Source organism: Chrysochloris asiatica, unplaced genomic scaffold (genome assembly GCF_000296735.1).
Source record: "Chrysochloris asiatica unplaced genomic scaffold, ChrAsi1.0 scaffold00059, whole genome shotgun sequence".
In the NCBI taxonomy this organism is placed as follows: Eukaryota; Metazoa; Chordata; class Mammalia; order Afrosoricida; family Chrysochloridae; genus Chrysochloris; species Chrysochloris asiatica.
This window is the reverse complement of record NW_006408577.1, coordinates 16,296,134-16,308,160: the sequence shown is the minus strand read 5'-3', so window position 1 is coordinate 16,308,160 and position 12,027 is coordinate 16,296,134. Positions and strand designations below refer to the sequence as shown.

The following is a 12,027-nucleotide window of genomic DNA, read 5'->3' as shown; positions in this document are numbered from 1 at the left end:
CACCCAAATTTTGTTACAGTGTCATAAAAATTATTTGTAGATTCAAAGTTATAATTATTTCTTAGAATTGCTGCAAATAGATCATATTATTTAATTTCCACATGTTCCACTTTAATGGTGGTTGGTGGTGGTGGTTATGTGCCGAGGAGTCAGTTGTGACTCATAGGGACCCTGTACAGGGTTTCCGAGGCTGTAAATCTTTACGAGAGCAGAAAGCCACATCTTTCTCCCGCGGAACCACTAGTAGTTTCGAACTGCTGACCTTGAGATTAGCAGCCCGATTCATAACTACTTAAGAGTGCTACCCAAAAAAAAACCACAAAAAAAACAAAACTTACCTCAAAAATTTCAAAGCCATAAATGTCCAAAACACCCATGACCTTCTTTCTCACTTTTGTTTGTGCCTTTAAAAACAAGTTTCAAATTAATTGGTTGATTTAGTTAGGAAAAACAAAAGTAAACAAAACAAACCAAGAAATACAGTTATACATTGCAACATGTACTACTTTATAAAGAAAAAAAATTATAACTCTCCTTTTAACTTATAAGACAAGATATTAAAATAGAATGCCCCAGAAGTTTTAGCAACAAATGAATTATTTAAAGAAGGCATTGTTGTTGTTGAGTGGGGATGAGTTGGCTCCAGCTCACAGTGACCCTGTAGTATAAGGCTCCTAAGGAGCGACTGGTGGGTTTGAACCATGGACTTTCTTCAGTGAGCAGTCCAGTGCTTAATCTACAGTGGCACACCAGGACTCCACTGGTAGTATGCTGCTGAGTCAGTTCCAATTCACAGCGACCCTGAATAGGATTTCAGAGGCTATGGGAGCAAAAAGCCTCATCTGTGCCCCATGGAGTGGCTAGTGAATTTGAATTGCTGACCTTGCAGTTAGCATCCCCATGCTGTAATGCACTATGTTATCAGGGCCATTACAGTGTGGGGCTGTCAGCAGCAAGGTCAGCAATTCAAATTCACTAGCCACTCCATGGGAGACAGACTGGAGTCCTGGTGTGGCACTGTAGGATAATGCACTGGACGGACTGAAAGGTCGGTTTGAACCTCAAGGTTGGCAGTTCAAGCTCACCAGCCACTCCTTGGAAAACCTATACAGAGTAGCTATGGGTCAGAACCGATTTGACAGCACTTACCAACAGCAACAGCCAGAGCCATTAAGTGCCATTGAGTCGGTTCTGACTGATAGTGACCCAGTATAGGATTTCCAAGGAGCAGCTGGTAGGTTTGCTGATCTCATGGTTAGTCCAGTGCTGATCCTACAGTGCCACACCAGAGCTCCTAGGACGCCACTGTTGTTCTTGTTAAGTGCCATCAAGTCAGCTCGGTCTCATAGTGACCCTGTATAGGGTTTCTGAGGAACAGCTGGTGAGTTTGAACTGCCGATCTTGTGGTTCAAACCAACCTTCTGGTCCCATGCATTATCCTACAACACAACACCAGACTCCGTCAGGACTCTGTTAATGGTCCTTAAAAATGTAAAAACAGAGCTCTGTAGCTTACAATATGTACTACTTGTTATTAAGTGCATAGAGTTCGACCTGACTCATGGTGATCCTGTATAGGGTTTCCAAGCAGCAGCTGGTAGGTTTGAACTGCTGACCTTGTGGTTCGCAGCTCAGTGCTGATCCTACTGTGCCACACTAGATAGAGTCTTTCAAAATCAATCAGGCCAATACTCTCATTTTACTGAAAGGACGTATTAGCACCTATTTTATCTAGAGAGGGAAAGTGACCACATCAGCCAAACCTTTACAGCTAAATGAGCTAGAACCAGAGGTTGGGATACTCTCTGTGGTTAACTCTACAAAGAGCATTAAACTGCTCACATGGCAAATGAAATATACCAAATCTCTGACAAATGTGAAGCCTAGACAGGCTAAAATTATTTTAAAGAAAAATTGTTCTAAATGGTAATCATTTTTCTAAACATAAAATTAAAACTTTCTTCAACTTAAGGTTTACACTGTAAATACCATTTATTCCAGCCCATTTATTTTGTTACAGAGAATCAGTACCTTAATGCTTTCATTGATTCGATTTACCAACCATGAAAACAGTCTGCTGTAGAGGTTTTTAGCCAGAGCGTCACGGGCGTAGTAAGCCTATTGAAAAAGAAAAGAGAAGTTCGGCACCTACAATTACCAAAATACTTCATTTCAATGAAATTATGGTGACACTTTAAACAATATTTAAAGCAGTTTCATTTCAGAATTGAAAAGAATTAAGCAAAGTGTTTATACCCAGTTATTGTTTGGACTTTTTCTCATTCCAGGAAACTTATTTTAAATATCTCAATAATAGCTTTTCCCACAAAAATGTTAATCTCTGTGTTAATGGAATAAAAAGCACTCAGAAGCACATTAGAAGTCTAATCATAGGGTGACAGTAAAATAAAAATACATAGTTACTATGGTTACGAAAACTGGGCAATGTTGTATTATATGCAATTAAACAGAACAAACAATAATAACTACTTTTTTTTTAAGCCCCTATACATGGCACTTAACAACAACAACAACAACAACAACATACGTAGGATAAGAAACTCAAAGGAAGGAAGAATATTAAGATAGTTTTGACTGGTGGGATCTATAAATTGACTTTCCGTCATTCAACCTTTCTTGTATTAAAAAAAAAAAAGTCTCTCACAGTGAGTTTTCAAACTTGTGTAACAAAAATAAAATTATTTTATTTGCTTATTTATTTACTTTTAATGCCATTCAGAGGTAGCTGACAATGAAGAGAGAGCCCTGTCTTTAAGAGTCTGACTTAGGACCCAGGACTGGAGAGAGCAAGGTTTGATGAGAAGACCCTAACAACCTTTAAACACACTGGGCTCCCCCGCTTGTACAGCAAGTAAGCACATCAGCCTTCCTGGGTCGGCCTGGAGCCTACAAGGGAACTGGCTTAGGAAGAGGGCTGCTGGGGGGTGGGCTGCAGTTTTTAACACTACAACCATATGAGTGCATTTTTCAGCTTGTAAGTAGAAAGTTGGAAGTTACTATGAAAATATTCCATTCCGTTTTTATTTTATAAAGAGCTCAATTCAACTTGGTTAAGTTGAGATAGTTCACCCCACATTTCCTCCTAAATGATGTGTAGCCACTTTAACGACACACTCACTTCCTGACAACATATTGCAACAGAAAAGAGAGCACCCTGTCCCTTCATCTGACACTTCTGAGCTAGTCCCAGACCTTCCTCACTAAGCCTCAGAGTTACTTCAATCACGGCTGGAGTACCTACAAGTTGGCAAAACAGAGAATACTATCATGCAACAATGCTGTTTAAAGTAAGGAATGGGGTAGGTGATTCCATGGGAGAATATGTATGTAAAATTCCAGATCAGAGAAAGAAACCCAAAATGCAATTTTAGATGCATACTGTCTGTCTAATACCTTTTCTCCTTAAAATAGGTAGCATGAATAAACACTTAATAAATGCTAATACATAACCCCTTGCTGCCAAGTTGATCGAGGCTCATGTAAGTCCCGTGTATTACAGGGTCTCATTGACAATATTCTTTACAGAAGCACACTGCCAGGACTTTCTTCCACAGTACTACTGTTGTTGCTGTTGTTAGGTGCCATTGAGTCAATTCCAACTCATAGCAACCCTAAGTATTACAAAACAAAATGCTGTCCGGCTCTGTGCCATTCCTACAATACTTGTTATTTCGGAGACCACTGTTGTAGCCACTGCGCCAATCCATCTCCTTGAGGGTCGTCTTCTTTGATCTCCATCCCTTCACTTTACCAAACACGATGTCCTCTGTCAGGAAACGGTCCCTTCTGACAACATGTCCAAAGTGCATGAGACCAAGTGTTATCATCCTTTTGTCTCAAGAACATATACTTCTTATTCCAACACAGATTATCATCATTCTTCGGACAATCCTCGGCACTTTCAATATTCTTCAACAACACCATAATTCAAAGCATCAAATCTTCTACAGTCTTCCTTTTTCTTTGTCTAGCTTTCATACACATATAGGGCGAATGAAAATACCATGGCTTGGGTCAGGCATGCCTTAGTCCCTAAAGAAAAATCTTGCTATTTAACACTTTCAAGAGGTCTTTTGCAGCTCATTTGTCTAATGTCATATGTCCTTTGATTTCTTGACTGCTTCATCCATGAGCCTTAATTGTGTATCCAAGCAAAATGAAATGCTTGACCATTTCAAACTTTTCTCTGCTTACCATGATATTGTCTATTAGTCTAGTTGTGAAATTCTGTTTTCTTTACATTGAGTTGTAATCCATACAGAATGTTATAGTTTTTGATCTTCATCAGCAAGTACTTTAAGTTCTCTTCACTTTCAGCAAGCAAGTCTGTATCGTCTGCTTACTGCATGTCGTTAATGAGCCTTTTTCCAATCCTGATGCCACGTTTTCCTTTATATAGTCCAGCTTCCCAGATTATTTGAGATTGAATAAATATGGTTAAAGAAAACAAATCTGATGCACACTTTTCCAAATTTTAAACCATGAAGTATTCCATTGTTCTGTCTTAATGACTACCTCCTATACAGGTTCCTCATGATCACTTAAACTATATCCATAGTTTGTTATGAATCACACAGTTGAATGCCTTTATATAGCCAATAAAACACATATAAACATCTTTCTGGTATTGTCTGCTTTCAGCCAAGATTTATCTGACATCAGAAATAATGTCCCTCATTGCAAGTCCTCTTGGATAGGTAGGCTTAAACCATCAAACTTTCAGTTAGCGTCTGATCACAAGCCACTAGTGCCACTCAGGGGTGAAGTCTACAGGTGTATTCATACTATGATGTCTGAAGGATCTTTTCCATCATGGTCCTTTTTAAGTCTTTCTTATTCCTTTCTCTTTCCTTCAAGTGCATTTGAGTTTTCTCAAAACACAATGTATTTGGACCCAGATCCTTGGCCATCTTAACGCCATCCAGTGTCTTTACTCGTGTGTTGTCTGTTTTCATCAAATCACCATTTCAATAACTGAATTAAGAGTAAAAAACTTATCCTGGTAAACTTTTTAAAGCAAGTATTTACAGCCAATATTAATCTTTGCTTCCTTCAAACAAATATTTATTTCAGAGATTACAAAGTGAAATGATTCCAAGGCCTGTCTGATGACATGAGTGAGAGCTGGTGGGAACGGTAGTGGTGACCAGAAGCATTCCAGGCTAAAGGCACTCAGACTCAAAAATTAAAAAAACGAAAACAAATACAAAATTGAAAAACTCAACCTTCAGCCAAATAAAACGTGATTTATTAAGCTGCAAGGAATTCAGTGGCTTTGTAGGATACTCACTAGACTTCTAACCATAAGGTCGGCGGTTGGATCCACCACCCACTCCGAGAGAAAAAAATTAGGCTTTCTGTTCCCACAAAGATTTACCGCCTCAGAAACCCCACACAGGGAAGCAAAGAGTCAGAACCTACTTGATGTCATGTTAACAGCTGAGCTGTAGCTCACTGCAGGGATGGTGATTTCGCTAATCCCTTACTTCTGGAGTCTGATTTATGCTACACCTCCTAGTGTGGTGCTGTAGGATCAGCACTGGACTGCGAACCACAAGATCAGCAGTTCCAACCTACCAGCTGCTCCTTGGAAACCCTAGACAGGGTTGCTATGAGTCAGTCGGCTCTAACTCAACAGCACTTAACAACAATGATCTTTACGATAAGAAGCTCTGGTGGCGCTGTGGTTAAGTGTTCAGTTGTTCAAAGCCATCCGCCACTCCACGGAAGAAAAGACTTGGTGATCTGCTCTCATAAAATTTACAGCCTAAGAAATGCCTAGGGAAATTCTCATCTGTGGCGTAGGGTTGCTATGGGGCAACAGCACACAGTGTAAGTTGTCACTGACTCAATGACACACAACAACCCTTTCTATAATAATGGTGTGGCCTTGCGCTGTTAAGTTGGTTCCAACTCATCCTGTATATGCTTTCTGAGGCTGCAAATCTTTACAGAAGCAGAACATCTCATCATTCTCCCACGAAGCACCCAGTAGACTCGAACTGCTGACCGAGTCGGTGCCAACTCATAGCGAATTTATGCACAGCAGAATAAAACACTGCCCGATCCTGGGCCAACCTCACTATTATTGTCATACTTGAGCCTATTAATGCTGCCAGTTGGCCAATCCATCTTGCTGGGGTCTCCAAAAAAAAAAGAGGACTTTGCAGTTAGCAGCCCAATAAGTAGCCTACTGTACCCACTAGGGCTCCTTATTTGTCGTTGTTGCTACTAAGTGTCATGGAATTGGTTCCAACTCATAGACACCCTGTATAGGATTTCCAAGGAGTAGCTGGTGGGTTTGAACTGCTGACCTTGTGGCTCAAACTGACCTTGCAGTTCTCAGTGCTTATCCTACAGTGTTGCATCATGACTCCACTCTAAGAATTTGTTGGTGTTAAATGCCATTGAGTCATGTCTAACTCATAGTGACCCTGTCTATAGAGTTTCCCAGGAGTGGCTAGTAAGCATGAACCATCGACCTTGCGGTTTAAGCTGACTTTGAACTCCAGCGCATTAGCCCACAGTGCCACACCAGGACTCCACTTAAAGAACTAGCAGGGAATGAATTGAGATTAGCAGTGTAGCGTGAGATTACAAATGGACCTGAAAGTCAGTGAGAGAGGATGTTTTAAAGGCTGAATAATAAATAAACCCCATCTTGAGTTTCCTCATTTCAATATTATCCAGTGTATCTGGGGAACGATCTAAATGCCTTGGGAAACATGAGGCATGAGGCAATAAAAGATGAGACTGGGGCCCAAGAATTGAAACTATGAGGAAAAGTTAATAAAAGAAATCACTTCTCCCTGGAATCAAAACCTCTCAGACAACAAGATAAGAAGATCAGTAGAACCAGATACTCTGAACACTAACTACATTTAAAAACCAGACTTAAATACCTGACTAACTGAGGACTAAAACTCAAATGTTTTCAAACCAAAGGTTTTTTAAAATGTGGAAAATTTTTACCTACTAGATGCAAGGTGATTCAATAAACTTATAAAGCACGGGCCCAGTTTGCATAGTAGATAGTTAAAAAGCAAGAATAAAAACAAGAAAGAAAAATACATGTAAGTATTCCTAAAGGAACTACAACACACTGTTCATTACGTCATTTCATACTTAACTCTCATGCGCTATTGAAAATGACGACAGAGCAGCAGCATCTCCTCTGATTTGTTGAAATTATTTGGCTCCTCCCCAAGACTTTCTGACCCAAACCTTCTGGGCCCTCTAGACAATCCTGAAGACCGGTATTGCTCTTCAACTCCAAATGTAACCTTTTCGGCCACATTCCTTTGTACCCTTTTTCTTCTAACTAAGTGGACCAATCCTTTTCCTCATATATACCATGAACCTGGTTATTCTCACTCTTTTCTCCTTTTGAAATGCCCCTTTCCCAATTCTTTATACACCTAAGTCCTTCAAGACTGACTCAGAAACCAAATTCTCCACGAAATCTTCCTTAATTCCTTCTATGCCTACTAATGGCCTACATGGGGGCTTGTATGAGTAGGCACTCTACAAGGGGTGCTTCTTTAAGTCAGCTGCTGACCATTGGACTTTGAATAAGTAAGAATGACCTAGACAGACAAGATGGCAGAAACAGTAATTTACAAGGATTGACAGACTATAGCTACAGATATAAAAGAATTGCTACAAAGGAAATTTACATACACATAGTTTCAGATTTTCCATAGCCAATAAAAAGCCAGTGTTCAAAGAAAGCTAAAGATATGTAGGCATATTCTTTTATTAGTAAGATATATTAGTTTACACTAGCAGAAAGAAATCCAGTTTCATCAAAACATCTTGCAAATGATTAAGGCTAAACAACAGCTTTCAACATAGATTACATCTTCAACAAATTGCATAGAACAAAACTTCTGACAACTGCATCAATAAGTAACATCATGACAAATGGAGAAAAGATTGAATTTGTCAAGGATTTTCTTTTACTTGGATCCACAATCAATGCCCATGGAAGCAACATTCAAGAAATCAAACAACAAATTGCATTAGACAAATGTGCTGCAAAAGACCTCTTTAAAGTATTAAAGCAAATACATCACTTGGAGGACTAAGGTGCACCTGACCCAAGCTATGGCATTTTCAACCACCTTGTAAACATGTGAAATCTGGACAATGTATACAATGGACAGAAGAATCTATGGCTTTGAAATATATCAAAGAATACTGAATATACTATTGGCTTGGATCAATGAACAATGGCTGTCGGATCAATGAACAAGTCTGCCTCAGAAGAAGTACAGCGAGAATGTTTCTTAGACGTGAGGATGGTGTGACTCCATCTCCTGTACTTTGTATATCAGGAGGGAACAGTCCCTGGAAAGGGGTGTGGTCACTGACTTGTTTTGAGAGAGAAGAAAGTAGCTCAGATTTGTGTCTTAGAAAGCCGATACTGACCAGTGTTGAGGACAGTGAAGGTTCGTTGTCTAACTCATGACAACCTTTATATATAACAGAACAGTGTTGCCCAGTCTTCCATCTTCATAGAGTCATCTTTTTCAAGGTACCATTATATCTCATTAGTGATTATGTTTCTACTTTACCTCCATAACTACCATACACCATTAACAGCCAAAATCATCCTTAAAAGAACCCATCACATAACTCGCTCTCCCATCCCCCACCAGTATTTGGAATGTATTTCCCTCATCACTATGCCTGCAATTATCTCATTGGCACATTTACATTAAAGTTATTAAAGTTATACTTATTCATCTCAAGTAGCCGTTAAATCTGTTTACTCCACCCAATCTCCTAGATGTATATTTCACAATTTTCCTCTCTCTAAAAGCTCCACATCTCAGCTGGTCTTTTTTAAAAACAAAAAACTTTCCCTCTGCTCCCAGTTGGTACTAAATCTGTGAGAGCCACCAAATAACTCTTTTATCAATGTCACCAATGACCTCCACAGCTTTTAATCAAATGATCAACTTTCAGATCTCATTTTCCTTGACCAAGTTACCTTTAACTATGGCTTACTCTTTCTTGGAAGTCTTTCTTCACGTTGCTTCTGGGATATCATTATATTTTGGGTTTTTTTTTCCCCCCTCTTATCTATACTACTTCCTCCTACCCAGTTTCCTTTACTTATCTTCTCTCTACCTGTTGGATTTGTCCAAGTCATAGTCAGCAAATGTATGCCCTTGAAAAGACATGAAAATCTATGGAATGTAGTTCTACTCTTCAACACATGGGGTTGCCATTAGTTTTAAATACTGATGACTATCAATTTTACATCTCCAGCAAGGACTTCCTGAACTTCTGACTTAAACATCTCATTCAACATCTCTACTTGAATTCCAATTCACATGTTTAACTTCAAATGACCAAAATCAAATTCATATTTCACCTCCTGATAAATTAGCTTCTCCCACTGTATTCTCCAAATCATCAAACGAAGAAGACATTTTGCAGTTGCCTAGCAAAAATATTGGAGTTATCGCGCTTCTTTTTTTCTCGTATCAAATATCCAAGCCATCAGAATAGCCTGCAACTTCTACATGCAAAGTATATCCATAATCTGACCACTTCTCACTGACTCAACTGCTATTACCTGGTTCAAGACCCATTGCCATCAAGCCAATTCAGACTTTTAGCAACTCACCTACCACCTGGTTCAAACCACTATCATCTCTCGCTTGGGTAAGTGCATTGTCTCTTCCATTTAGCCTCCCTCTCTGTAATCTTTTCTTCAGACATTGCTAAGACAACCCTTTGGAATACAAGTGAGACTCTTCTGTTCCACAACTTCCGATCCTATCCCACCTCACTTGGAGTCTCCTTTCCTCACCCCCATCTCTATGGCTCTGTCTTACTCAGCTCTAGTTCTTCTCTGTCCTCTGCAATTACACCTACTAACTTGCTGTATAATTTACTTAATAAAATAAATACTCCTGCTATTTATTGTCTAATTCTCCCTGTTAGAACATTAAACGCCATGAGAGCAGGCACTTTATTTGGTTTAATTTACCCATGCCTGAAATACACTATTAAGACAAATTTAGCACACAAACTGAAAATTTTATTCACTTACGGATGCTATGTTTTACCCACCTGAGCCACGTTCAATGTCGTTGAGACTTTCTCCTGCTTGGCTTCAACTGTTCGGAAACTGAATGCTCGCTCTAGTACGGATTGATCAATACTGGTCAGCTCACAAATTTCTTTTAACTCTGTAAAGAGGAATACAAAATATGTGCAGGTAATGTTTCCACTTTTAAAGCTTGGGTTGGTTTCTCTAACCATTTGCTTTAGATCATCATGTTCAAATCAAAAGACTTGAAACAGCCATAATTATATTTCTGTTAGTTTTACTCAAAAGCTTTTTCAAATCAATGAAAACACAAGTTTCATTTTATAGATAAAGAACTTGGCAAGGATTCTAAACAAGTTTGCTACACAAAGTTGATTCTCTACTGACTTACCATTTTTATCTTTGATTTTGCTTTCATCTAAGCCATTCACTCGAGACTCAGGCTTGAACTCAATGTTCCCTAGTTTCAGCACCGCGGCTACCACCTCTAAGACAGATTCGGCTTCATGATCCATAAAGCCCACGATCTGCATGGCGTTCTGGAAAAAAGAAAAGCATCTGTTTCTTCCTGTACATTTTCAATTATTTTAATGAACCATGTTACAGGTATATTTCTAGGGGAAAATACCTTTAAAAAACAACTTTCAAAAGAGTAAAATTGATAACAGACCTGCTAAAGAATCATTATGGGGTTAAGTCTTGTTCAGGGGTACTTTGCATGATGTGGGAGAGAGTAAGACATACAGGGAGGAAGATGGAGAAAAGCAGCCTGAGAGCAGAGATGTGTCCACATCCCTACATCAACTACAGCAGTTCAAAATATGAGATTAAGTCAAGAAGTAAGGCTCCTTGGGTTCCAGTTCGTACATACATGGGCTTATTCCAAATAAAATGTGTTGAAACGTGTAACTGTTCAGTGGTGGTGATGGTTGGTGGTCAAGTGCCGTCGAGTCAATTCCAACTCATAGCAACCCTGTAAAGGGTTTCTGAGGCTGTAAATCTTTCCATGAACAGAAAACCTCATCTTTCTCCTGGAGAGCGATTGGTAGATTCGAACTGCTGACCTTTCAGTTAGCAGCCCAGTTTATAATCCACTACACTACCAGGGTTATATTAAGGTGCCTACAAGAAGAAAAAAGGTCCACTTGAAACAGTGACTTCCAAGGGGATCTGTTGAGTCAGTTAAATTAAAGGTGGAAAGCTCAGTTCAGAAGGTTATGGTAACTATTTTTGAGGACTCCAAAGGGAAAACCGTGGTAGATATTCTCATAGGACAATTGTGGAGGTTTATTTGGGAGAACTTTTAGGAAAAAATTTTAAAAACTGCAATTGGTGAGAAAGAGGTCAGGGAATCTACACAAAGGAAGTTTTGTATCCCCATTATTCCAACACAGCTGTTTCATTCTTTGAGGGTACCAAGTACTGTCCTACAAAACCTTACTCAATCCACCTTATAGTCCTGATTTTGCCCTTTCAGACTTCTTTTTGTTCCCAAAACTCAAAGAACATTTAAAAGAAAAATGATTGATTCTCTAGAGGATGTCAAAGCTACTGTTTTGATGTGATGTAATTCAGAGTGTAGAATTCTTCACAGAAGGATTGTTGCTGCTGTTAAGTGTGGTCGAGTCGATTCCAACCCATAGCGACCCCGTATAGGGTTTCCGAAGAGCAGCTGGTGAGCTTGAACTACCAACATTGTAGTTCAAATGACTTTGCAGTCTGTCTGACACAGCTCCACATCAGGACTGCCACAGAAGGATTAGAGAGATGGAAACACCATAAACAGTAGCTTCATATTTATTATTATTTTATAGCAATATATTTTTACTTACCCTTCTGTATTTGCATATATGTATGTGTACCTAGATGGACAGATAGAAAGAAACCAAGCCCAAGCTCACTGTCAATGAGTCCATTCTGATTCACAGCAGCCCTCTAGG

The 12,027-nt window shown here is 39.3% G+C and overlaps 1 protein-coding gene across 1 annotated transcript in view; it reads right to left on the bottom strand.

Moving 5' to 3' along the window:
• The window catches only part of MYO1B (myosin IB), a 215,487-nt gene that overhangs the window by 54,363 nt on the left and 149,097 nt on the right, over window positions 1-12,027 (bottom strand). Inside the window, exons 10-13 of the mRNA XM_006864054.1 lie at window positions 10,479-10,626; window positions 10,108-10,226; window positions 2,032-2,118; window positions 339-404 (exon numbers count right to left, since the gene is read on the bottom strand). Of these exons, the coding sequence (XP_006864116.1) occupies window positions 339-404; window positions 2,032-2,118; window positions 10,108-10,226; window positions 10,479-10,626 (420 nt within the window). The remainder of the gene's footprint in view (window positions 1-338; window positions 405-2,031; window positions 2,119-10,107; window positions 10,227-10,478; window positions 10,627-12,027) is intronic.